The 24,485-nt window shown below is 34.8% G+C and overlaps 1 protein-coding gene across 1 annotated transcript in view; it reads right to left on the bottom strand.

The window, feature by feature from the left end:
• The window catches only part of ROCK2 (Rho associated coiled-coil containing protein kinase 2), a 99,539-nt gene that overhangs the window by 3,579 nt on the left and 71,475 nt on the right, over window positions 1-24,485 (bottom strand). Inside the window, exons 17-33 of the mRNA XM_053924026.2 lie at window positions 23,934-24,040; window positions 21,781-21,940; window positions 18,973-19,133; window positions 18,413-18,597; window positions 16,684-16,753; window positions 15,965-16,068; window positions 15,617-15,803; window positions 13,945-14,038; window positions 13,756-13,850; window positions 12,828-13,007; window positions 12,484-12,652; window positions 10,056-10,126; window positions 9,012-9,100; window positions 8,496-8,574; window positions 6,980-7,241; window positions 6,680-6,893; window positions 680-789 (exon numbers count right to left, since the gene is read on the bottom strand). Coding sequence (XP_053780001.1) covers window positions 693-789; window positions 6,680-6,893; window positions 6,980-7,241; window positions 8,496-8,574; window positions 9,012-9,100; window positions 10,056-10,126; window positions 12,484-12,652; window positions 12,828-13,007; window positions 13,756-13,850; window positions 13,945-14,038; window positions 15,617-15,803; window positions 15,965-16,068; window positions 16,684-16,753; window positions 18,413-18,597; window positions 18,973-19,133; window positions 21,781-21,940; window positions 23,934-24,040 — 2,324 coding nt within the window. The 3' untranslated portion in view covers window positions 680-692. The remainder of the gene's footprint in view (window positions 1-679; window positions 790-6,679; window positions 6,894-6,979; window positions 7,242-8,495; window positions 8,575-9,011; window positions 9,101-10,055; window positions 10,127-12,483; window positions 12,653-12,827; window positions 13,008-13,755; window positions 13,851-13,944; window positions 14,039-15,616; window positions 15,804-15,964; window positions 16,069-16,683; window positions 16,754-18,412; window positions 18,598-18,972; window positions 19,134-21,780; window positions 21,941-23,933; window positions 24,041-24,485) is intronic.

The raw sequence follows: 24,485 nt of genomic DNA, 5'->3' as shown, positions 1-24,485 counted from the left end.
AATTTTCATTAAATCTACTTCAGCCACTATTAACCAAATTCTTTTACATTTTCTAAAAGCACAAGAGCTTTCACAGCATATCACTGGCATTCTTCAGCAGGAGAAACATTAAATTTCCAAAAAGCAAACATATCACAGCATCACAAAGAAAACCAGATCAGAAACAACTATTCCACAGCACTTACTAAACTTAACAAAGTTTTGGCGGTTTCAACACTTGTAAGTTAGAAGGGAGCAAAAAGAAGGGAGGCAGGAAAGGGAAGAGAGAAGGATGGAGGGAGAAGGGAATCCCATGCTATGTTCACAAACTAACACAGTTATAGGAACTTGAAAACATTGTAAATTTTACTTCTCTGGATATGGTTTCTTTGGAACAAACAGAAAATACCACAATTAGCTCCTTTTGTTATTTCTACATGTTTCATTCCTAAGATAAAAATTATATAATTCCAATTGTATTGAAAAATATATAGCCAATAAAGAATCTGAACATAGCATTTCGCTTTTATACTTAACAAAAATTTCAGTTAGAAACTTCTGAAAACTACTTTTCAAATACATACTATTAAAAACAACTTAATAAAATCTCAAAACTAGTCAAAAATAATGAAACCCAAGTGCAAACCACATGCGCTACTTGGAAATACTAAAATAACTCATTTTTCACTTTTTGATTTACCCCATTTATTTCTTCAGAAATCAAAAACATCGTCATCATCATCATCATCACCACCACCATCAACATCATCAAATGACCAATCCCAGTCTTTAAATGCCAAATCAAGCAATCTGCAACAGGAGGTTTGCAAATTTATACCGTAACACTCTTTAGAAATGTCAGTTTAATATGCTACAATCTCAAAACCATACTTTGTGCTGTAAGCATGTTAACTTTCCCTTCACCGATAATAGCATGATTAAGATGGAAATACACAGGAAAATCTTCTTTCTCTTTATATGTAAATACATATGGCCAGGTATGCTTTCCAGAATACCCAAGAACTGAAGACAAAGACAGTACTTGGGGACAAGACACAACCTCTCCACCAGTCCCAGAGGAACATACAACCATCCCGATGCCCAGTTCGATGTGGGACCTATGAGAGCTCAGCACCTGTCAGCACTCCCTTCACAGAAGTGCCCAGACTGCCCGCTCACACTCCCTGGAACAGCACCACATGCCCTAGTGTAAAGGGAACAATTACGAACACGGCTTCCTCCACTCCAGCAGGGCCCTACTTGCTCAATGCGGCACTCACAGTTACGTATTCCATGAAGAACTAGGGACAAGAGAAAAAACCAGGTGGATAAGCAGCACTAGCAAGTTATCTTGGCTAAATAAAATGGACTTAGAGCAGCAGTATATGTAGTCTTTTCTGTCCAATCCAATCCAATAATCTAATACTGCAATCATCTTTATTTAAAAAAACAGAAGTAACTTTTTCAAGGTTTAATAATTGTGCTGTTCATGAGTCAATTTATGCCAAGGAACTCATGTGGCCCCTAAAGTCTCATCTGTGATCACTGCCACTGGTTCTTAAACTTCAGTGTAAATGATTTTCCCACTACTATTTATAATGTATACTCCCAGGACACATCCCAAGAGATTCTGATATAATTGGACTGAAGGGCAAATATTTGCATTTTATTTTCTTTAAAGATTACATTTACTTATTTTTAGAGAGAGGAGAAGGGAAGGAGAAAGGGAAGGAGAGAAACATCAATGTGTGGTTGCCTCTTGTGTGCCCCCTACTGGGGACCTGGGCTGCAACCCAGGCACGTGCCCTGACTGGGAATTGAACAGGCAACCCTTTGGTTCATAGGCCAGCACTCAATCCACTGAAACACACCAGCCAGGGCTGCGTTTTAAATAAAAACCCTGAGATAAATTCTGATGCAGATGGTTGACTCTAATGAGAATCACTGACAGGCTAGATTGATGGATGATTAGCCTAATTTCAAAGTAAACCAACACAAAATACTCTATTCCAAAATGTGCTAAATGCATAACAATTATTTGAGAAAATATATAAACTCAGGTGTAATTATGTATTCACTTATTATGTATCACAACTTTGTATATACTCATTTTTATAGGCTTACATATAAAATAACTTTTAGCTGTGGTTTCAACTCTCCTGCTCGGGAGATTGAGATCAGTAGGCCTTCCTGAGTGTTCAAGCCTCAATTTTAACATACTTTATGAAAAATCTGCATTTCAATTCCTTCCAAAACCCTTAAAGAGTGTACCTTTCAAATTTTAAGTCTTATCACTGAGTTCTTAGAGCAGTGCATGACAGGACTTCCCTTAAAACCTCCTTCACCCCCCTCCAGTCTTCTACTTCTCGTTATTTTGGCTTAAGCAATCTTTCTTTAGCTGCTTTCTCCCGCTGCCATCAAGTGTGCGCGTACGGACGTCTTGTGGAAGGACTTCAATTTGAAGGACAAAATAAACACTCCTGTGGCATGATGTACACAGCCCCTTTCAAGCTGGCTCAGTGCTCCCCTCCCCAGTGTCACTCTCCACCATCCCAGTCCCCTGAACCCATAAAGCACTGAAAACACGCACGTAATTCTGACAGCCTAGAGCCTCTGCACATCACATCTGGCCTGGGAGTATCTTTTCCTGGAAAATTACTGATACTCCATTTTTTTGACACCTTTCTTGATGTCTCCAGGCAGAATTCTCCATACTTTTCCTTTGCTAGATCATAACATTTGTGAATCTACTGTAAACAACATTCTAAACAATACTGTAATTATCTGTTCAACTATCTCCTCCATTTAATTAATCAATTTAGGTCTATGAAACTTATTGCCAAACACTGCTTCAGAACAGGAATGTTTAATTTTGAGTTTAACTAGCAGAATACGAGAGTGCCCATTTCTTTACATCTTGAGAATGCTGAATTTAACCTGTACCAGTTTGGCAGGTAAAAATGATTTTAACATTATAGTTTTAATTTAATTTTAATTTCTTTACTTAATAATCAGGTTGATCACTTCATATTTATGGCAGTACCTGCATATTCCTCACTAATTTTTATACTGGAATGAGGCAATCTCCTTTTTCTTAATAATTTCTTTAAAACTCTCTATATAAAGATGGTATATTGCAGATATATGGTGCTTTTAAAATTTGCAAGGCTTTAATTTTTGGTTAGTCAATCTTTGACTTTATTTTCTTCCTTTGTTTTTATTCTTAGGAAGTTCTTTTCTAATCCAAGATCAGACATGTATTTTCTGACATTTATGGATTTTTTGACACTTCAAAGTCATATATAACCTTATTAGTTTTTCCCAAATAATTGTTAATTTTATGATATTTAGAAATGGAAAAGAACAAAGATAAGATAATGATGACATAGTAGCTCCCTCCATTCCTCGTTTAAACTGTGTTGGCAATGTCTTACTTCTTAAAACTCGATAAATGAGAATTTTTTCATGTTTGCCTTATACTCTTCTATGTGGCTTAAATATTGCATTTAAAATAAAAGCTCTTTAAAATAAAAATAATTAAAGAGACACGGCCCTCAGCAGAGACCAGTATTTTGTGTCTGGCACTGCAACAAATTCAGGTCTTCCCAAACTGTCTTCATCCAAAGTCGGCACTCTGTTCACAAATTTCCTACCTTTCCAGTACAGTATTTTAATTTCAATTCAAAATCACCAAGAAAACATTTGTCTGGGATAGCATTTCCACACGTTTTATAAACCATCAATTTGTTTCTCTTCACACGACTGTGAGGCCGTGGAGCATTAGGTACAAGAGAGAATGCCAAGTACAGAACTAGACTGAGGCTCCGAACTCCTGGCTCTGCAACTGGGCAGCTGTGTGCCCTGGGCACGCACTGTGTCTACATCTCAGTGGCGTCGTCTGTTAGGTGGGAATTAACGCTGAATCACAGGGTGGTTGTAAGGGTAGTTTAGTACAGTTAAAGAAAGTGTCTGGCATATATAATATGCCCTCAAAAATGTTAATAATAATAATAATAATAATAGCTAACACTTCAAAGCAGACACTGAGAAAAAAGTTAAAAAAAAGATTAGGTGTATTTATGGGTATTCTGTTATAGCATTTATATCACTTCATATATATATGTACACATACGTGTGTGTATATGTATACATATATATAGGATATCTAACAAAGCTAAAATTTGTTTTTAAGAAGACCCCATGTTAATTAAACTAAAGCTAGACTGATTAGTACTAAGAGTAATATTAAGTAAACATAAATAAATAGCTAGATATTAAATTATTGCTGATATACACCTGAAATTCTGGTCCTAAATTTTCTTGGATGATCTTTTAACAGCTCTACCCACCTTTCTAGAGGAATGTGTTATAAATTAGCAGAATGTTATCTACAGGAGCCACGCTGCACAATGTCAGGCTGCGTACACAGGACAGACTGAGGAGCCTGTGCCCCGAGCAGCCTCTAAATCAGCTAAACACCTGCAGCGACAGGGTGCTCGCTCTTCTAGAGACAACTAACCCTCCCCACTCCGGAGCTTCCGACTACTTGACAGCTTGCCCTTGCTGAGTTAAAAATGTGCCTCTCTGCTTGGCTCTTGTTCTAATACATCTTCTAAGCAGAAGTACTTTATACTTTAAAAATCTTTATTGCTATTTAGGATTGCCCATCCTTTCAAATAACTTCTTCAGAAGACTACACACCCTCAGTTTCTTCACTTGCTCCATGAGTTATACTTTCAAACAGCTCACTAGCCCTCATTCTGCCCTGTACACCCTCCCATCTGTTCTGGTCTTGAATGTCACACCCAGAAAGCAGTGCGAACTGTGCCGTTACTCGTGTGAGATGGACCCAGCTGCAACTGCACGAGTTAAAGAGCGACGGAGGCGGAGATGTTAAACCCAATGGAAATACTGTTGCAGAGGTATAAAATACAAAATTGTATTTTAAATGTACTCATCTTTACATTTAAAATTTCAAAGAGTGTATTAGATTAAAAATTTTCACAAAAATACTCTATACATTTTACAGTCAGTTTTGCTATTAGTTTTATCTACATGCATAGCTGTGAGAGAAAGAAATCCCTGTTACTTACTGTTGCTACGCAAAATGTATTAAAAAATATCAATGAAGAATGATTCGAAGGGCAGGGCCAGAACTAAAACAAAACAAAAAGTAACAAAAATCAAAAGTAAATGTGCTTTCAAAGAGACCATAATGCCAAACTGCGGGAGGAGGAAGAAGGAAAGTGAGTGAACATGAAAGTCATGCAACTGAACGTGTGCCTCGCTGGGTCTGGAAGTTGCTCCATAAACAAACCCTATGTGTCATCACATGTAGTGAAATCACTAACTCATCAAACACAACAAAAGAATAAAATATATAAAAAAGACTAGAGTTCTTATAGTCCTGAAACTAAACAAATTATTTGCCCTTCTGGAGTCTGAATCAAAAAGAAAGATAATACCAAATACACTCCACAGGAGAATTGTAAAGATCAAATAAGAGAATATATAGTTAAATTATATACAGAAGCACTTCAGAAGCTGTAAAGCACTATATATGGTTAAGTATTAAGACAGCATTTATGCATTAATAGTTCTACAATATTAATACTAGAAATTTAATAATTTTTAGATGTTTGGCACATGGCACACGAAAGGACCTCAAGCATCTCTGAATTATTTAAGTTTCTTCAGCTTAATTACTATCATATAATCACTAATTTCATAATATTTTTTAGCATACCTCACACAAAAATTCAATATTTTCACTGCTGTAACACCAATTCTACCTTTGTCACTCTAAATTATTTCCTTGAGATATTAGTTTCAAGAAAAGTTTCATATAAGATGTTTGTGGTTAGAATGAAAAGCTTTCTGATAATACAGCCAATGCACATCATTATTCATATACTGAAGGTCCTGTGTTAGGGAACAAAAAGGATACCTGAAATTAGACACCTGATCTAAGTATATACTTTACCCTTTAGCTAACCAAATCTTCATTTTAACAAAGAGCTATATTTATAAATGTTGTAGTATCTAGTAAGACCAGAAATGGTTTATTCTGAATGAATAACTACATTACTATGATGTAGCCACATAAAATGGCTCCCCTCAAATATTTCTGTGCACTAATGCTACACTCTGAACTCGTCCCATATTCCCAACTCCACTTCAATTACAAGGAAAGTCCACTTTACCTATTAGTTAATAACCGCAGTTTTAAAGGTGATCTATATTGCTCGCTCTTTAAATCAAAAACAAATTATTATTTTAAACTTGGAAATTTCAATTAATAATTAGGATTTCAGTCCTGCCTCCCAAGTCGTCTAACACAGAAGACGTCATGACACTGGCAACATCAAACACGACGCGTGTGCCTGACACTCAGAGGTGAGTCGGTGTGCTTATATCCTACACTGTTGTGGTCACACAGAGACATGTGACAGAAACGAGCCCGTTGTGTATTTTTGTTTGAGTTTAATATATGTGTGTGATTCAGTAAATAAATTTATATTACATTCATCTAAATCAATGAATGAGACATGCAAGCTTAAATAGTTTCAAACATTTGGTATTCCATAGTTAAGTAAAATATCAAGGAAAGGAAAACTGTAATTAGAAAACAGTGTAGTTTAAATATGAATAGCAAAATATTTTGAAACACTGTAATCTTTACCATGTTTTTAGTGATTACCTTGGTTTATTCGGAGCCAGCTGTCGACTTGGCCGTCTAATAGACTGGTTCTGCTGTATCTTCATTGAAGTTCTAGGAGATGACCGTGCAAAAGGGTCTGGAGCTGGAGGTTTTTTAGGTATCTTTTTCACCAGCCGACTAACCCACTTTTGCTGTTCTTCTGTAGAATTTGCTAATATCAACAGATTCTTTGCCGTTGAAATATCATAATACACTATAAAAATATTTGAAAAAAATTAAATGTGTTTAAAATGATTCAAACAGAAATAATATTGATGGAGCTAGTAAGTTACTGTTTACCTTTGCAAGGTGCTATAATCTCCTCCTTTTTGTCCATGTGATCTTTATGGCATTTAATATGGCAGCGGCGGCACTCCAAAGCAGGAGGGGGTTTGAACATGTGCCACAATGGCTTCATACAAGCCTCACAGTTGGTTGGGAAATGATAGAGAGTGGGAATAAATTCATGTCCTTTGTGGCAAATATAATTTGACTTTTCTCCCACCGGCTCCACTGGAAATTCTTGTTCCTTCTTACTTTCTCCTTCATTGGCGTACAGAATCTGTAAATACCAAAAAGCACAATGAGTGATTTCTAAATGTAAGTAATTTTGTATACAGTAACATTCTTATACTATAAAATAAAGTTAACCTCTATTATTCAATAAGAAGGAAATGGACCTGACATTCAAATGTTAGTAAGTTCTGTCTCATCATGAGCTTATATGAGAAAAGTCATTATACCATCACTGGTTCATTTCAAAAGAATCAATCCTGTTCAGACGGTGCCTTCTTTTTTCCTCCATGATATCTTACTATGTTTCAGCAGTTTTATCAGATTAAGCTAGCAAAATGTAAATTTACACTTGAGGGGTGCTAGAAAGTTTTTCTGGAAGGGAGTGTTCAAAATAATCACCTGAAGAGATGTGGCAATTACATGACTGCTGATAACTGCAAACACAGCTGTAACTGAAAAGATTTGTGTCTGGAGAATTGAGGGAGAAAGGGACAGAGGGGAAGATGTGTGACATACTCCAAGTTAACATGACAAGCACCAGAAAATAATTCCCCCACAGCACGCCAAGCACAATGGCTTTTACGTAGAAGGAACTCAATGACTAATTGTTGGTTTGACTAATTTTAAATATTTTATTTATTTATTTTTAGAGAGAGGGGAAGGAAGAGAGGGAGAGAAACATCGATGTGTGAGAGACACATCAATCAGTTGCCTCTTGCATGCCCCCTACTGGGGACCTGGCCTGCAACCCAAGCATGTGCCCTGACCAGGAATCAAACCAGAGACCTTTTGGTTTGCAGACCGGAATTTAATGCACTGAGCCACACCAACCGTTTGACTAACTTTAAAATGAAAGTAGTAAAAAGAAGAATTTGGCTTCACGTTACACCAGAAGAAAAGGGCTACTGGGTACAAAATTTAACTTTATGAGCAACTTTTTTCACTTCCTAGAGAGCAGAGCATAAAACCAAAACCAGAGGGAGAAAGTTTAATGCTTAAAAAGTCATAAGCAACCTTGAACAAAAGGTTGGCAAAGGCCAGAAACATGATATAAATACACTACAGACTTTAAAATGTAAAATGGAGAGAGGAATGAAGACATATCCAGACAGAATAGGCATGAAAAGTCACAAAAGAATGAACCACCTTTAAATAGGACTAAAACTGAAAGATAATCTGAAGATGGCCCAGGAATAAAAGAATCCGATGTCACGTAACTCTTAAAAAATTTCTAAAAATGAAAATGAAAACAAAACAAAAAACAACCAACCAACCAAAACCAAAGTGAAACTATGTTTACCTGAAATATCCTTGGAATTTCTTTCGCATCTGCTCTATATACATCTGTCTGTGTAACTGGTCGGACATGAAACAACTTGCTATAAAAAATTTTTAATAAAGGAATGAAATATTACCAAAAGATCAAATTACATTAGTTATCCTATACTAGCCAGAAGTTAAAACTGACTACTTTGACCCATGTTAGAAGGTCAAAGAATATCTTGCTCTATTACATCAATCACTCCTTGAGATTTGGAGAAATTTTCAGTAAGTCAGAAAGTTTTATGATTAGTTTCAGAAAACAACACAGTAAAGACCCATGAAATAAAAATGTTTTAGCTAACTTTATATCCCAGACTTCCATCTGTACGAAGCAAATATAAAAAATGTAGCAACAGTACAGCAGGAGCTATCCTATATGCATAAATACATGTAATGTATGACTCATACATTGCAGTAACTTGACAAAAAATGTCATTAATCTCTTATACTTTAAAAAATGAAGTTCCGAAATATTCTAGTAAAAAACACTTACTCTATATCTAAAACCATGTAAGGATTAGATTGCTCTTTATCTTGTTCACTGTCATAGAAAAGAATCTTCTTACTGCTTACAATCACATACTGTTAAAAAGAGGAAGGGAAGAAATTAAACAATGATTGAAGTTGACATATATTTTATTTTCTCTGAAAATAAATTTTCTATTAGCAAAAAAAAATCACATAAAATACCTAAGTTAAATAACTAAAAAGTTCTTAATATACCCTTAGAAAAGTCTTCTTTAAAATAATAAAAAATTTTGCTTGTATATAATTTAAATAAGCAAATTAAAAGTGAATTCAGATATATTTTTAGATTGATTTAGCTTCAAGATCCAACAGCATAGGTAACCTATTACTGTTTATTTTCCCCTCAGATTGGTATGTCAAACCTAACACCTAACGGGACAGTATTAGGAGGAAGGGCCTTCGGAAGGTGATTAGGTCCTGAGAGCAAAGCCCTCATAAATAGGATTGATAGTCTTATGAAGGGGGTTCCAGGGAGACCCTGGTCCCCTTCTGCCCAGGGAGAACTCAGCAGGAAGTCTGCAGTCCAGAAGAGGCCTTCACCAGAGCCCAACCATGCCAGCGTCCTGGACCTCCAGCCTCCAGAATCACGAGAAGTAAGCTTCTGTTTTTCCTAAGCTACCCAGCCTGTGGTACTTTGTTACCACAAAATCCCTGAATGAACTAGACACATCAAAAATGAACATGATAACATCAATAATCACAGTAACAGAAATGCAATAAGGGGGTCTTTCTGTCATATCCAGAGTTGCTTTCCCACCAGAAGTGCAAAAGCACAGGCTTCTATTTTCCTAACACCAAAACATGTTTTATTATTAACAATCTATTAATGATAAAGTTACTTTTTACAAAGATATATAAAATCACATCACTCCAACCCAGAAAGCACAGACAAGTTTTATGTGTCTCAATGCCTAGTTAGGTCAGTTAGGCGCATCTTACCACCACAGAAGTGAGTGGGCTGTAGCCAAACCAACCAAGAGCGAAGTCCATATTCCAAAGCACCACTTACTTTTCTAACCCATCCAAACTTCTTAGTGTTGTTTCTCACAGGCAAGGAAAGCCATCCCTCTAGTCTTGATTCTGTAAGAAAAACCCAACATATGAGGAAAAATAGAAAAATTCTCCTAAGAAAATGGGGAATTTAATACAATTTTAATATAAAAGTCACAAAACAAATCAATTATGCCCTTTAGAATGTACCACTGCACATTATCTAGGATATAATAATAATGCGGGATCAGTATAAGCTATGCAATGCAAACAAAACCCAGGTTATATCACACTGGAAGTACATATTCTGTAGTTTATAAAGTCAAATGCCCCACTGATTAAAGTCATGCACTTGCAAAGTTCGGCAGAAAAGTTACAAGAAAGAGAAGCAGCTCTCTATTCTCACTAATCCACCTGTACTGGAGTCCTTTGTTTTTCCTTTGGAAGGAGGCCTAACTACAGATATGCCACACATTTTCTTCTAAGAGAAAACATTTTGAGTGAGTAATTACACGTTCAGGGAAAATGAACGTCTAGCATGGCTGTAATAAAATGAAATAAAATTGTGTACATTACAAATTAAATTTGATTAGTGAGCAGAGATATAACCAAAAGATTTCTTAATTCCAAAATGTTAAAACCAATAAAATTATAGTAAAGGAAACTGAATACTTAGAATTTGTTCTACTGGCATTTCATTAACATCTTTTAATAAACTAAGTAAAATAAACATTTCTGACATTATTCTAATAATAAAAGTAACTATCACTTGTTTTATATCTACTACGTGTCTGAACCATGCTAGATGCTTTGCGTAAACTTTCTTTACTCCTCACTGCCCCACACGAAGGTCACACAGGGACAAGTCTCTGACTCCAGCACCTGTACACCCTCTTCCCTTCCAAACTCTCCCACAGAAATGCTTTCATCAAAAACAGTCCACATGCTCAATGCCTGGACATGGTCCTAAACCAGTTTAAGGGACTAAATCAGGTGACTTCTAACAATATGCATATGACTGAAAAAATTTCATTGCTACGCTCTAAAACAACTTCAGTACAATCACTTGTGTTTTATATTATATGCTGATGTATACCTGGGAAGTGTGGTAACAATGTAGTATTTTGCCATGTATAATGCGTACTTTTTGGCCCAAATTTTTGAGGGAAAAATAAGGATGTGCATTATACACGGGAGCACATGACACATGGCAAAATATGATAACCATTGTTATTTTACTTTGATTTCTTTTTTTTTAATTTTGTTTTTTATTGTTGTTCAAGTACAGTTGTCCTTTCCTCCCACCACTCCCCACCAATAAGAGGCTAAATTTTATCTCACTCTCAACTGTCCCTACACTATTTCCTGTAGCATCAATATTAGATGTTTTTGTACTTATGCTAACTTTGTGTTAAACATAATTTTATGTACTTTCTGTGCAGTTTCTTCACTTAAACTACAAGGACAAGGATCAGGTCAAATTGTCTTGCACTCTTTTAAGGCCTAGTAAAATGTTGCCTAGGTGAGCACTCACTGAAAACCCAAACACATCCTCTAAGACAGCCTATACGCCTTTTCGGTACTGTCATTCTGGATATGAAATTTCAGAAAGCTCTTCTTGGTTGAAAATGGATAAAACAGGCTGTGAAACCATACGCTCTTAAAATGATACAAAGCGCCGCCTCCTTTCTTGTAGGCTGACAAAATAAATCTATCAATTGTACTGTAACAGCAGTGCCATGTGCAAATACCCTGAAAACAAACTCTTTGTTCATGCAGCAGTCTCTTTTTAATTGAGAGTAGAGCAACCGGTGAGAGTTAGTGAATATTAGTTAATGTTTCAAAAGTTTTTCACAAGGACTAAAATTAAGGGTAGCAAGAAAGGTGAAAGGTTTTCAGGATATCACCTGTATCATTAGGTCCCGATGAAATAGGTAAGTAAGGCAAAGAGTCTTCTTCTGAGTCAGAGTCAGGGTCAGGGTCAAGAAGCGTGCGAGAACTGGAAGGCTTAGTGGCAATATTGAGAGAGGTGGAGGAGCGCTGGTAGGTGAATGACATGGATTCCATAGTGTGTGACTGAGTGATATGGACTGAACACCCAACATAAAGAAAGTAAGAATGCAGAAAAGAGTTAAGAGAAGAAAAAATAAAAACTTAGAAAGAAAGCTACCTCAACTATATAATAAGCTCATTTAAATAACTAAATATGTGGAATTTTCCTTTGCATTTTTTAATGAAAAATTTTGCCAAAAATCACTAAGTCAAGTAAGTTTAAACTGTTGTTTGAATCCCCACTCCAAGGAGTAGGTTTTTCCCTTAAAGAAATGACAAACGTTTTCCCTCAAGAACAAAGTCAGTCACAGGGCTTTAAAACAATCATCAGATTTATATTTAAGACAAAAGTCTTTTAATAAAAATAAACATAAGGGTTAAAAACAAGCTTGTACCTGGAAACCCATCATCTGCCTCAGCATCCCCGGGCCCACTGCCTGTGCTGGAACTGTCCATGCCCATGTGTAAGGCCTGGAGCTGTGACCGCAGCTGCTCAATGTCACTGTCTTTACTGTCCAGTGTCATCTGCAGTTCAATTCGAATCTGGCTCTCTTCAGCTATTTGCTACAAGAAATTAAATTATGTTATATTAATTGGATGCCATATATCTCGTAATTTTGCTTATTCTTAGTTCAATAATTATTAACAGAAATGTTCTACAACCAATAAAATATATAGATATTAAAATCTATTTCTTAAAAAAGAAGTCTTCAATGTAGAGTTCAAAAAGTATCCTTACAGCCTGCATTTCATTCAGTTCTTTCTGATACTTGATCATCTGCTGCGTCAACTTTTCACGTTCAGATTTAAGCTCCATATGTAGTTTTCTATTCTCCTTCTCTTTTCTCCGTACATCTGTGTCACTACCACGCTTGATAGGTTCTTTTCGATTCATGATCTCAGCCAACTTATTCACAGCCTTAAAAACATAAGAATAAGAATATAAATAAATAAAATACGTTATGTTGATGGTTTCTTGGTAACTCACCAATAGCAAGTTATACAACCAATGATAATCTTCGCTTTACACAGGGCCACGAAGAAACACCTTATAGTAACACGCCTCCTTTCATTACTCATTATCCTTCCCCAGTCTGTACTCTCTATTAGTTTTTCACTCATGTTTTCTGAGAACTGTGACTTAAAATGTTTATGGGTTCGACCTCATGTCACTTTCTATCACTTAGAGTTTTTAGTTTCAAGAGTGTTTTACTTGCAGTGGCACCACATTAATAAAATGCCTGTCCAACCACAGCAGAGCCTCTGGGACCCACAAGTATCGGTGGTGGTGTACGTACAGTGTGAGAGCTCGCAAGAGGTGGTCAATAACCACAAGTGTTATGGCCCTTTTTCAGGCTGACCCTTATACAGGCTGTCAGCAAATGGTCATAGTTTATTAAAAAGAAAAAAAACTTATCAGATGATAAAAAATTAGGAGGGAATGTGACTCGATATGAAAAAACTAACAAAAAACTTAAATAAATGTTGAACTGGACAATGTTAATCAAATCTAGCTTCTACTAACCTGTCAAAAATCAGATAATTGTGACTGTTAATAAATACTGATACAGTCAATGACTGCTATGACCAATCTGTAAGCCCAGAAGTAAACTGTAAAAGACATAAGCTAAAAAAATTCAAAATCCTACTTAGTTTATTATACATACTTGAGTTTTGAGTGTTCTCTCTGTTAACAGCTGCTTCTCAAATTGTGCTTTAATAGCTGCTGCACTTATCTCTTCATCTTTCAACCTTGACAGTTCTGAAAGATGGAAAAATGTAAACATTATATCCATAACTAAGCCACTTACAACTATTAAGTGTATTTAAAGTAAACATTCTTTGTTAATACATACGTTCTTGGGCATCTTTCAATTTGTTATTTAATTCTTCTTTCTCATTTGCAAGATTGGCAACATCACTAGTTAGTGTCCTATTAGTTTCTTCAAGCTAAGAAATTAAAGTAGAATAAATATCACATCCCAATTTACAAATTTGTTATAAAGCAATAATTCAAAATGAAAATATCCTAGAATGTTGCTAAAACTCTTGTTTTTCTAAGTACATCTATCTCTAGATGTCCTGTCTTTATGTTACCTTACCAAACTTCACTCTTTTTTTGTTTGTTTGTTTTTTTCTCCCGCTCCCCCAAACTTCACTCTTGAAGAAAATTTAGCTAACCACAATAGACTCCATATGCACCCCAGGAAGCCAAAAAAACTGTCCTTCTCTCTAATATCCTTAGCAGTATTTTTAATGAGAAAAACATTTAAATAAACTAAAAAAAGCAAATAACTATAACAAAGCTCTGCATTCCATCATGTAGAATAAACAAAATTTAAAACTGCAGTATTTCTTTCAGAACATTATTTTAAAACAGAAAATAAAATTTTACTAAAGAAAGTTGATGTCCTTTTGTATTCTCTCCAAATCCTATTCCTACTCTTCCTTCCTGAAGGAATTTTTACTGTGAACTCTGTGTTTCATCCTTTTCATTCACGATTGTATATTTTTATTACATAAACATGAAACAATATATAGTGGAGTTTTATGTGATTTTAAATTATCCATAAAGAGCACCATGCTGTATTTATCTTTCTGTAACTGCTTTCACTCAATATTATATCAGGTTGTTGCTATAAAGACCTAATTAATTCATTTTAACTGATACAGGAGTTTCATATTCTACCACATTTCATCCATCCACTCATTCATCTATTGATAAAATATCTGAATTTTTGCTATTACAAACATTTATGCTGCTGTGAGTATTGTGCCCGAATTCCTCTAGCATATTTATCTTAATGTGTGTGGACTTTGGATAATATGAATGTTTAAGATTTACTGGAAATTACCATACTATTCTACACAATACTAAATCTACATGCTTCACAGTAATAAATATGAAGGCCATTTTCCAGACATCCTTCAAACATTTAAAATTAGTCAAGTTACTGAATTCCTGCCAATGTGAAGAGTATAAACAACACTGAGAAGCTGATGGATGAGTGGTTGAAAATCTTGTAGCCAGCATGTATAATTTTTTTTTCAGTTTTCTTCTTTTTATATATATTTTTAAAATTTTTATTGTTATTCAATTACAGTTGTCAGCATTTTCTCCCCATCCCTCCACCCCACCCCATCTGAACCCACCTCCCTCCCCCACCTTCACCCTCCCCCTTGATTTTGTCCATGTGTCCTTTTATAGTAGTTCCTGTAAACCCCTCTCCCCACTGTCACCTCCCCACTCCCCTCTGGTTATTGTTAGATTGTTCTTAACTTCAATGCCTCTGGCTATATTTTGTTTGCTTTTTTTTGTTGTTTAGGTTCCAGTTAAAGGTGAGATCATATGGTATTTGTCCTTCATCACCTGGCTTATTTCACTTAGCATAATGCTCTCCAGTTCCATCCACAGCATGTATAATTCTTCATTTAGATCTATGTTACAATATTTTCCTAGTGCTTCTAAAGATGATTTATGATATAGTAATTGAATTATAATCAAAAAAGAACCAAGAATTTACTTACAGACGCAATTGTAGCATCTTTTTCACTGAGCTCCTGTTTGTGCCTAGCCATCATCTCTTTGATCTCCAGCTCTTTCATGATTTTCTCTTTTTCCAAATCAGAATATTGTTCTTCAGCAATTGAACGTGCCAGCTGCTCAGAGTCTGCTTTGGTCAAGGTGATCTCCAGCTGAGCAGCCAAAGAGTCCCTACATTTTAGAGATATATCATCTTAATGTTCAATTTTTCACTATGGAGTCAAAGTTTGTATCTAATTCACTTCATCAACCAATTTTTATTTGGGTATAGCAGGCACTCTTCTAGGAGAAGGGTATGTACCTACGAACAAGAGACAGGCTCCTGTCCTTACCTTTCATCCTGTAATTCCTGTTTCTTCTGCTGTAATTCTTTACAAAGTTTGGTCTTTTCTTCACATTCTTCTTTAAGTTCCCTAACCTGTGTTTTATAGAGGGTCTACACAGAAAAATATAACAGAAATATAAACCACCATCACCATCAAGAATATTATTTTTACATTTAAAATCTATCTAGACAAAAAGTTGAATACATAAAAATATATACATAACACTGAGTAATGCTGAGCCACTGAGCAAATTAATAGTTTAATGAGCTTTTTTATTTTCTTATAATCAACCAATTAACTAATAAAGTTCAGCTAATAATTTAGAAGCATGATTTTCAACTGGATATAATACTAAGATTTCTCACTAAATGACACAGATTGGTAGGGATGAAGAGGCCAAAAAAATATGACTAACTTAGACCAGATAATTTTGTTGGCTTAAATTGATGAGACAGAGATGACAGCTACTATTTCATATTTTAAAACTGAGCTCAAAAAAGTACAAATGTTAAAATAACAATTTTGTTTCATTATGAAAACATAGCCCTCCTCTAAAAGCAATGCTTTTAATCACCTTCCTAAGGGATGGGCATGTGCTGAGAACTATTTTTCTAACAATGATAACAATCTATTCTAAAGACAAGAATCATTCTCCAGGCTCTGCAGCAATTTTTTTTTAATTCTACAAATATAACAATTTTCAAATTCATGTGTTGGGAACTTACTGAGAAATACTGTTCTGCTTCAAGCTGATCTTGGAGCTCTTTCATTTGCCCATCTGCATCTTGACGTTCTCTGTGGTAGTATTGAGTCAAATGTTAAATGAATTACACATGTATTAAAACCAGAGACTCTTAAAATGTAGTGTGAGAATCCCCTGGGAGTCCCTCAGACCCTGTCAGACAATCCATGAGGCCAAATCATTTTCATAATACTACATGAGCATCACTGTAACTCTCATCCTCTCACTCGTGTACATGGACTTCTGTTGGAGCTGTATGACATACCATGATGTCATCACTCCAGCAGCTAATGAAATGTCTTTTACGTTTTAAAATTCTCTCAGTTTTAATTTCTGAGACAAAAAATACCATTAGATATCTCAGATAAAAAAAATTCTTTGGCCTTCAATAATTAAAAAAAATTTTCTTTTATCCTCACTCGAGGACATTTTTTCATTGCTTTTAGAGAGAAGAAAGGGGTGGGAGAGATATGTGAGAGAGAAACATCGATCGGCTGTCTTCTTGTACACACCTCGACTGGGGATCGAACCCAAAACCTGGGTATGTGCCCTGACCAGGAACTGAACCTGCAACTTACTGGTCCACAGGACAACACTCCATCCAACTGAGCCACACCAGCCAGGGCAACCTCAATAATTTTTAAGAGTCTAAATTACATATTCTCATACACGCACTATAATCAGCTATTTATGCCAACCAAATATAGAATTAAAAGAGCAACCCAAAATTGGTTATCTCATATGAGTGAATGAGAGAAGGCCTGAGGGGAAGTAACGAGTACAGGATTTTATATCTAAATATAGATGGTAACTGCACAGATTTTACACTTTGTAAAAACTCAGTGAGCTCTACACTTACCATCTGTGTACTTTTTCTGTATGTATGTTAATCTTCAATAAAGAAAGAAAATTAAATTACAAATAAAATTAAAAGTGAGCCTAACACCCCATTTAAGAGGTTAGGTTGAAGTAAGTTAATTTTAGGTTTGTTAAAAAAAGCAAAAATGAGCCCTGGCTGGTGTGGCTCAGTGGACTGAGTGCCAGCCTGTGAACTAAAAGGTCAATGGTTGGATTCCCAGTCAGGGCACATGCCTGGGTTGTGGGCCAGGCCAGGTTCCTGGTAGAGGGGCACGTGAGAGGCAACCAAACACTGATGTTTCTCTCCCTCTCTTTCTCCCTCCCTTCCCCCTCTAAAATAAATAAATAAAATCTTTTTTAAAAAAGCAAAATTATAGTTTTTCAAAAATGTTATTTTAATATACTTTCTATTTTCTAAGTGAAGAGAACACTAGAGTATATCCTGAACAATGTGTTAAAATTTTATATGATATTTGCTTAACACTGAAACATTTCTGAGTTCCAGACACTAAAGGAACAAACAAAAACACATGGACAACAAGCGTGAGAGACAGTCGCAAGGAGGAATGTGAAGAGCACGGGGTGAGAAACCAGACGTTTTCTTCTGCCCTGGGCACCAGCACTCTTCCCATTGCTCTCTCACAATACGGCGGCAGCAGTCGAAAGCACTGGGGAGGCAAGTATGATCTTAAAGAACAACAGTGGCACAACGCGTTACTTGTACAGGAAAAAAAAGACAGATGGTCAAGAAAATAAAATGGTAAAAAAAATTCCCAGATAAACCAAAGTTAAGAGAATTTATATGTGGATAGTTGCACATATTAGTAAAACTTTGTTTCAAACAATTAACTTACTTTCGAAGTTCAGCATTCTGTTTTTCCAAGTTTATTTTCATTTCCATGAGATGATTATTCTCTTGTTTTAACTGCTTTTCTGACATTTTTAGTGTGTTGACTTGCTGTGTTTGCATCTTCAAGTCATTTTGTGTGAGGCAGCGCTTCTGAGTTTCCTGCTCTATTTTTAATGTCAAGTTTCTAACCTAAAAAATAAATTGTGTACTTGATATGTAAGTAAACAATTCCGATTTTTTTTAATCAATGAAGCTGGCAGTCTATATGACGACTCAAAACAGACTTTTGTCCTTAAGTAATAAATTCACTTCACAGTAAAATATATTTTTTGTATTTTTGATAATGTTATATTTTAAAAATAAAGTATGGTCTTTAGGGTAAAAATAACTAAAGTTCTTAAAATTATGGTTCATTTAATATATTATCCAAATTCAGTAAAATTAAAAGGTCGTAGAATAAGAAACAAAATTTTGATTATGAAACCATCATTGTACCTTTACAAATAAACCTAGTTTACTATTAATTTATTAAATAGTTTATTATTTGTTAGTAAACATACTTACATCTTCGTTTAGCACATCTTTCTGTTTAAGGAGTTCATTTATTTTCTGCTGTGACTGTTTAAAGTCACAGTCTAATATAGAGCATCTTTTCTCAGCTTCCAGCAGCAAGTTCTCCACCTTCTGTTTTAAAATCCTTTCCTCCAAGAGCTTTTTTTCCATTTCTATTGCCATAAAAATGAACATAATCATGAATTTACAAACAAAAGAAGCATATCAAATACATGATGCAGTGTCAATAAAAATTATAGTAAATTATGCTCCTTAAAAATATTTTTTAATCTCCAGTTTAATATTTTCATCACTCCTGTTACTGTATTTGAAATGTCAACAATTTCATTTTTGAAAGTTAGGTGTTTCATTTGCAGGGTATGCCTCTGCAATATTACGTCCATTCTAATGGAAGTAAAATAATCCTACCTTTACTTATGCCTCTAAAAGATATGAGTATCTTTTAAATACAGATTTCTTTTATTTTCCTGATATTCTGTGCCTCTCAGTGTTACCTGCCTTACCTTACGTTCAGGTAGATTCTCTGACCCCTATCCATGGCTCTTTCCATCTTAGCGTATTACTAGACAAGGATGAAAGCTATGTTTTAGGGAGGTGGTAGAGGACAGGGCTCTGGAGCCAAACTTGTGGAGTTTAAACCCTGGCTCTATCACTTCCTAATTATTTGACTGGTCAAGTAAATTAACCTTCCTGAGGCTCAGTTACCTTATCTCTAGAATGGTGGTAACAATATCTACCCTCATAGGGAAGTTACACAGATTCTGAGTTAATATACGTGTAGCACTTAAATGATGCCTGATGCATGGCAAACAGTAGGTGCTCACTATTAAAAAAGAATTTTCAATGACCCAAGAAAATGTTCACAGTATTTTTAAAAGAAAAAAAGCAAAACTATGAAAAAACTGCGAAAATATACAGTATCACCCTGGTTACTATGGATTAACCAGGATGATACTTTATGGATCACTAAGGATTATGGTTAATCTTTACTTAGTTTATACTTTCTTATATTTTTAAAATAATTCCAACAGCTTTAGTTTTATTAATCACAAAAGGCTTTTACAAGCCTTTTTCAATCTCAAAGTGTACAGCAGGCAAAGTTTATGTCTAATCAAGTGATTCCCTATTAAATGTAAGCTATTACAGTTAAACTTACCTTTTGATATCCCGATTAGAAAGTCTATTCCAATCCAACTAGGTTCCTCTGCTCCTTCAGACCTAAAGCTCAATGTCTAATTATCATTTACTACAAAGTTATACTAACTAAAAATTAAACCTATGACTTTCAGTTTTTAATGAATTGTCTTCAAAAGTATAGAAAAATGAAACTTTTTCACATACCATTAATACCAGCTAGCATTTCTAAGCATTTTTCATGTATCACTGCACTTGGTTTTCACAATAATCTAATACTTTAATTGTCCCTTTATAGAAAACAAGGCACAAAAAGGTTAAATAACTAGGCAAGGTCACATAAGTAGTAATTCATTGATGGTGAAGTTATATTCTTAGTCAAAGGAGGCAATAATATGCAGTGGAAAGATCAAAGGATTTAGATTCAGATTTGAGTACTATCTACAATATTAAAGTTTTATGTACTTATGTAAAATACCAGTCATACATCTTAAGTTAGTGCTGTAAAAATGAGTTTAAAAAAATGGTAGTTATTATTATACAGAATTTATTTTCATTAGTTCAGAGAATAATCTATGAACAAATATATTCATTTAAAAAAAAATAATCACCCTAATGTGGGCACAGAAAATAGAAAGAGGCATAAGTGAATGTACCAAGGTGATGAAAAAATAGATTCTATACCTTGTTTTGGGTGATGGTTACACATGTACACTACAAATATGAAAAATGTTTGCATTTTATTGCACCAAATTATACCTCAAAAGAAATTCCACTGTTTTCTAGGCCACAGATAGGGAAATACGGCCCGCTAACCTCATCTCTTCTAATCCAATTTTTCCAAATAAAGCACCTGTTTCATCTTTTATCAACCTGAATCAGTGCCTTAAACTAATATTAACAAAAAAACCTCCAATTCCAATTACATTCACTAATTAAAAGCCTATTTTTTGCTTAGTTATTCATAAATGTTATATTTTAACATGAAATAAAGTTTCTGTTAAGAGTTTTATGAATCTTTCACAAGAATATCGATTTACTTTGGAATTTCAAACCCGTCATAATTATAAACAGTCAGTTTGGCAAACAAGTAATTAGCCTAAACAATTCCAAGATACAGGCTGGCTTGTGGAAAAGCTAACTCAGTTACCTTACCCTACATGTATTAGTATTGCACGGTTTTGATCAAATCTAGCTATCATGCCAGAGCTCCAAATACTCAATGAGCTTCTATTTTAGTTAAGTCAGCTATTATTTTGAAATATTTATCTTGAAGAAAGTGGCAGGAACCACAAGCTGATGAAATGTCAAATTAAATATTTTAAAAAAAGCACACCCCCCAAATCTGAGTAGTGTATTAGAACTTCACATTCTGTATGCCTGTCACTATCAATAGCACCAAAATATTAATTTCTCTCTGATCTAAAAGTTTTGTTGAATTATTTTGTTTGGGCCTTCTTATCTTAGAAAGAAGATAACACTGTTGCTTATCTGACTGTTGCTATGGGGAGGGGGAAATATATGTACATGTAAAGCTTGCATAATAGTGTTTCCCCTCCACCATTTGATAATAAAATATAAACAAATATTTTCAAAATCAAAGAACTGAACACAGAGTCAAGTCTTAGTAAAATGCTGCTGGAAAACCCTCATAAAAATGTGTACCTTTCATGGCTTCTGATTTAGCTTCTTCAATGGATTCATAAATCTTATTTTTATCTGCCAGCCGTGCTTTTGTAGCTTTATGTTCAGCTTCTTCTTGTTCCAAGCTCTGCTGTATAACTTTTAGTTGGTATGTCATGTCTATCTCCATGTTGTTCTTTTCCTATTAAAGATTAAAACGACAGCTATAACAAAAAAGACCGGCTGACAATTTCAAAAGCTTATAAAGGTTTTTTTATAGATTTATTAAGAATGTCCAATACTTCCCCTCCTCTATTCATTCTGATTCCTGTACAAGTAATCTATATACTGTACCAGTTCCCTTCCCACTAAACCCAATGCCCACACCTCCATTCTCCTATTCTGAGGTCATATGAGATCATTTGACCCATGATATTCTCAATATCAAATTCAATAGACACTTCTTAGTCTTACCTCATCAGAACTCACTGTTGCCCTTGAAACTATGTGACACTGAGCTCACTTGGTTCTCCCCATCCTGTTCTTATCTCATCTGGCACTTGTGAAGTTTTCCCCCAAATACCACTTAAATGTTGGTGTTCTCTGGAGGTAGTATCTTTAGCCACAATGCTTATCCTTTTCCTATATTATTCTCAAACTTTTAAAACATACCAAATATTTCCTTTTGGTATATCAATCTCAGGAGATGTATTTTAGGTTGAGAATCTTTAATAATAGAAGTCAGTTTATTTTCTATATATCCTCAGAAGATTTTCTAATTCTTTGTTTTCTATAGTTTGTATCATAAATGTAGGTATTTCTTTTGTGTTTTAAATAAAATCCTTAATACTGAAAATGACTTTTCACACTAATAATTCACCAATATCTACCCTGAAAAAAACCACTGCTCTAAACAAATTCTTCCCAGATGGGCTCTTCCATTCACATGATTCCAGCTACTTCTATACTGATGAATCACAAATATTTCTATAGCTTCTATTACCATAACTCATCTGCTTTGTAGATATCCTAATGTGGCTGTCTCACAGGCTCCCCAAACTTATAACTAAAATGGATCTATCATTATTTCCTCTGCAAGTGCTATTTTTCTCTTATTCTTTATTAGTTAGTGGCACTAGTATGTATCTTGTCACAAACTAGGAACCTGAATTCATCCTTGAGTTCATCCTTACCACTCACATGCCACATCTAACCAATTACTAATTGCTGCCAAACATCCCTCCTCTAAATATTCCTCGGATTCATCCTCATTTTCCATCTTCTTAACCACTGCACTGGTTAAGTCTCCATTATCTGAGTGCTGAAAAGGCCTGACTAGTCTCTACCACTTATCTTATCGTCCTCAAATCTATTCTCCACTTGGTACACAGTGATTGACCAATTTAAAAATCTTCAGTGGCTAGTCCATTACTTAAAGAAACTATTAACAGAGTATTCAAAATCTTGCATGATCCAGCTCATGCCTAGCACTGTAGCCTCACTCTGGCCACTGAATTCCCACTCTTAGAGGGGAGGACTAGGTTGGCCTGCTATTTTTGTAAAACCTCATTGGAACATAGCCACACCCATTCCTTTAGGTATTGCAGCATAACTGGGTACTTGCAATGGAGACTCTAAGGCTGGCAAAGCCTAAAATATTTACTAGCTTTCTCTTAAAAGGTTAAATTTTGTTGTCCCTGTTCTATATTCCAGAAATATTGAACAGTTTGTAATTAAGTAAACAGACTGGACTCTTTAAACTTTCCATCCTCTGTGCCTGCATTATAATTATCTCTGTGATTTACTACTACTTTAGAAATTACCCATTACACTGGACTGCATGCATCCTGACATTTCTACCACAGGTGACACAATAAATATTTAAATGAACAAGTAAATGAAAAAAAATATTAACTGCACAGAGCCTAGAAATTATCCCTAGCTTACAGTATTTTGAAAGAAAAACTTCTACATGCCAAAAGTCATGATAACTTTATGTAACTTTTAAGACATGTAATTAGTGAAAATATGAGCTTTTGCTGGACCCCTAGAGAGAAGCATCCTCATTATACACATTCCAGGAGAGACCCTCCCTCCATAAGCATCTAACATACTAGGGCTGCTTATATAGTGCTATGGCAAGCCTTACTCTCCAGTTATTTTCTTACACAAAAATAAAGCTTAACATGTTTTACCTTTTCCAAATCAGTGAATCTCTCCTGTAGTTGTCTCTTCTCCATCTCTACTTTTGCAAATAAGATTTTGCCACTCTTCAAATCTTCTTCTAGGCCAGATATTCTACCTAAAATTACAACATTTTAAAAAACAATAAACCCACAAGGTGTATGTGTATGTATACTACATAAAGTATGTGTGTATATTTATATATTATATATAACAATGTAATTATATTTGTATAATTAATATATCACATAAAATATATATATTAAGAGTAAGAAATCTGGACATCACCTCATACTTTGAAGCTGTTATTTATGAAAAGTTTTATAACTGTTGATATTGTGGGTATTAGTATAGTTGATATAGCTGAGAGACTACTTTACAGTTAACTCAACTGGAACCCAATCTACCATCTTGGGAGGCAGTTTAATACTTAAAGTACTTCAAACTATTTGAAAGAAATCTTTTGCTCACAAAATTTTATATTAATGTATTTCTAACTTATTCTATTTCTAACTGTATTTCTATTCCCTAACTTTACATAACAGAATAGTAGTATATTCAGA

This window comes from Desmodus rotundus, chromosome 5 (assembly GCF_022682495.2).
Source record: "Desmodus rotundus isolate HL8 chromosome 5, HLdesRot8A.1, whole genome shotgun sequence".
Lineage (NCBI taxonomy): Eukaryota > Metazoa > Chordata > Mammalia > Chiroptera > Phyllostomidae > Desmodus > Desmodus rotundus.
The sequence above is the reverse complement of the archived record's forward strand: the minus strand, read 5'-3'. Positions and strand labels throughout refer to the sequence as shown.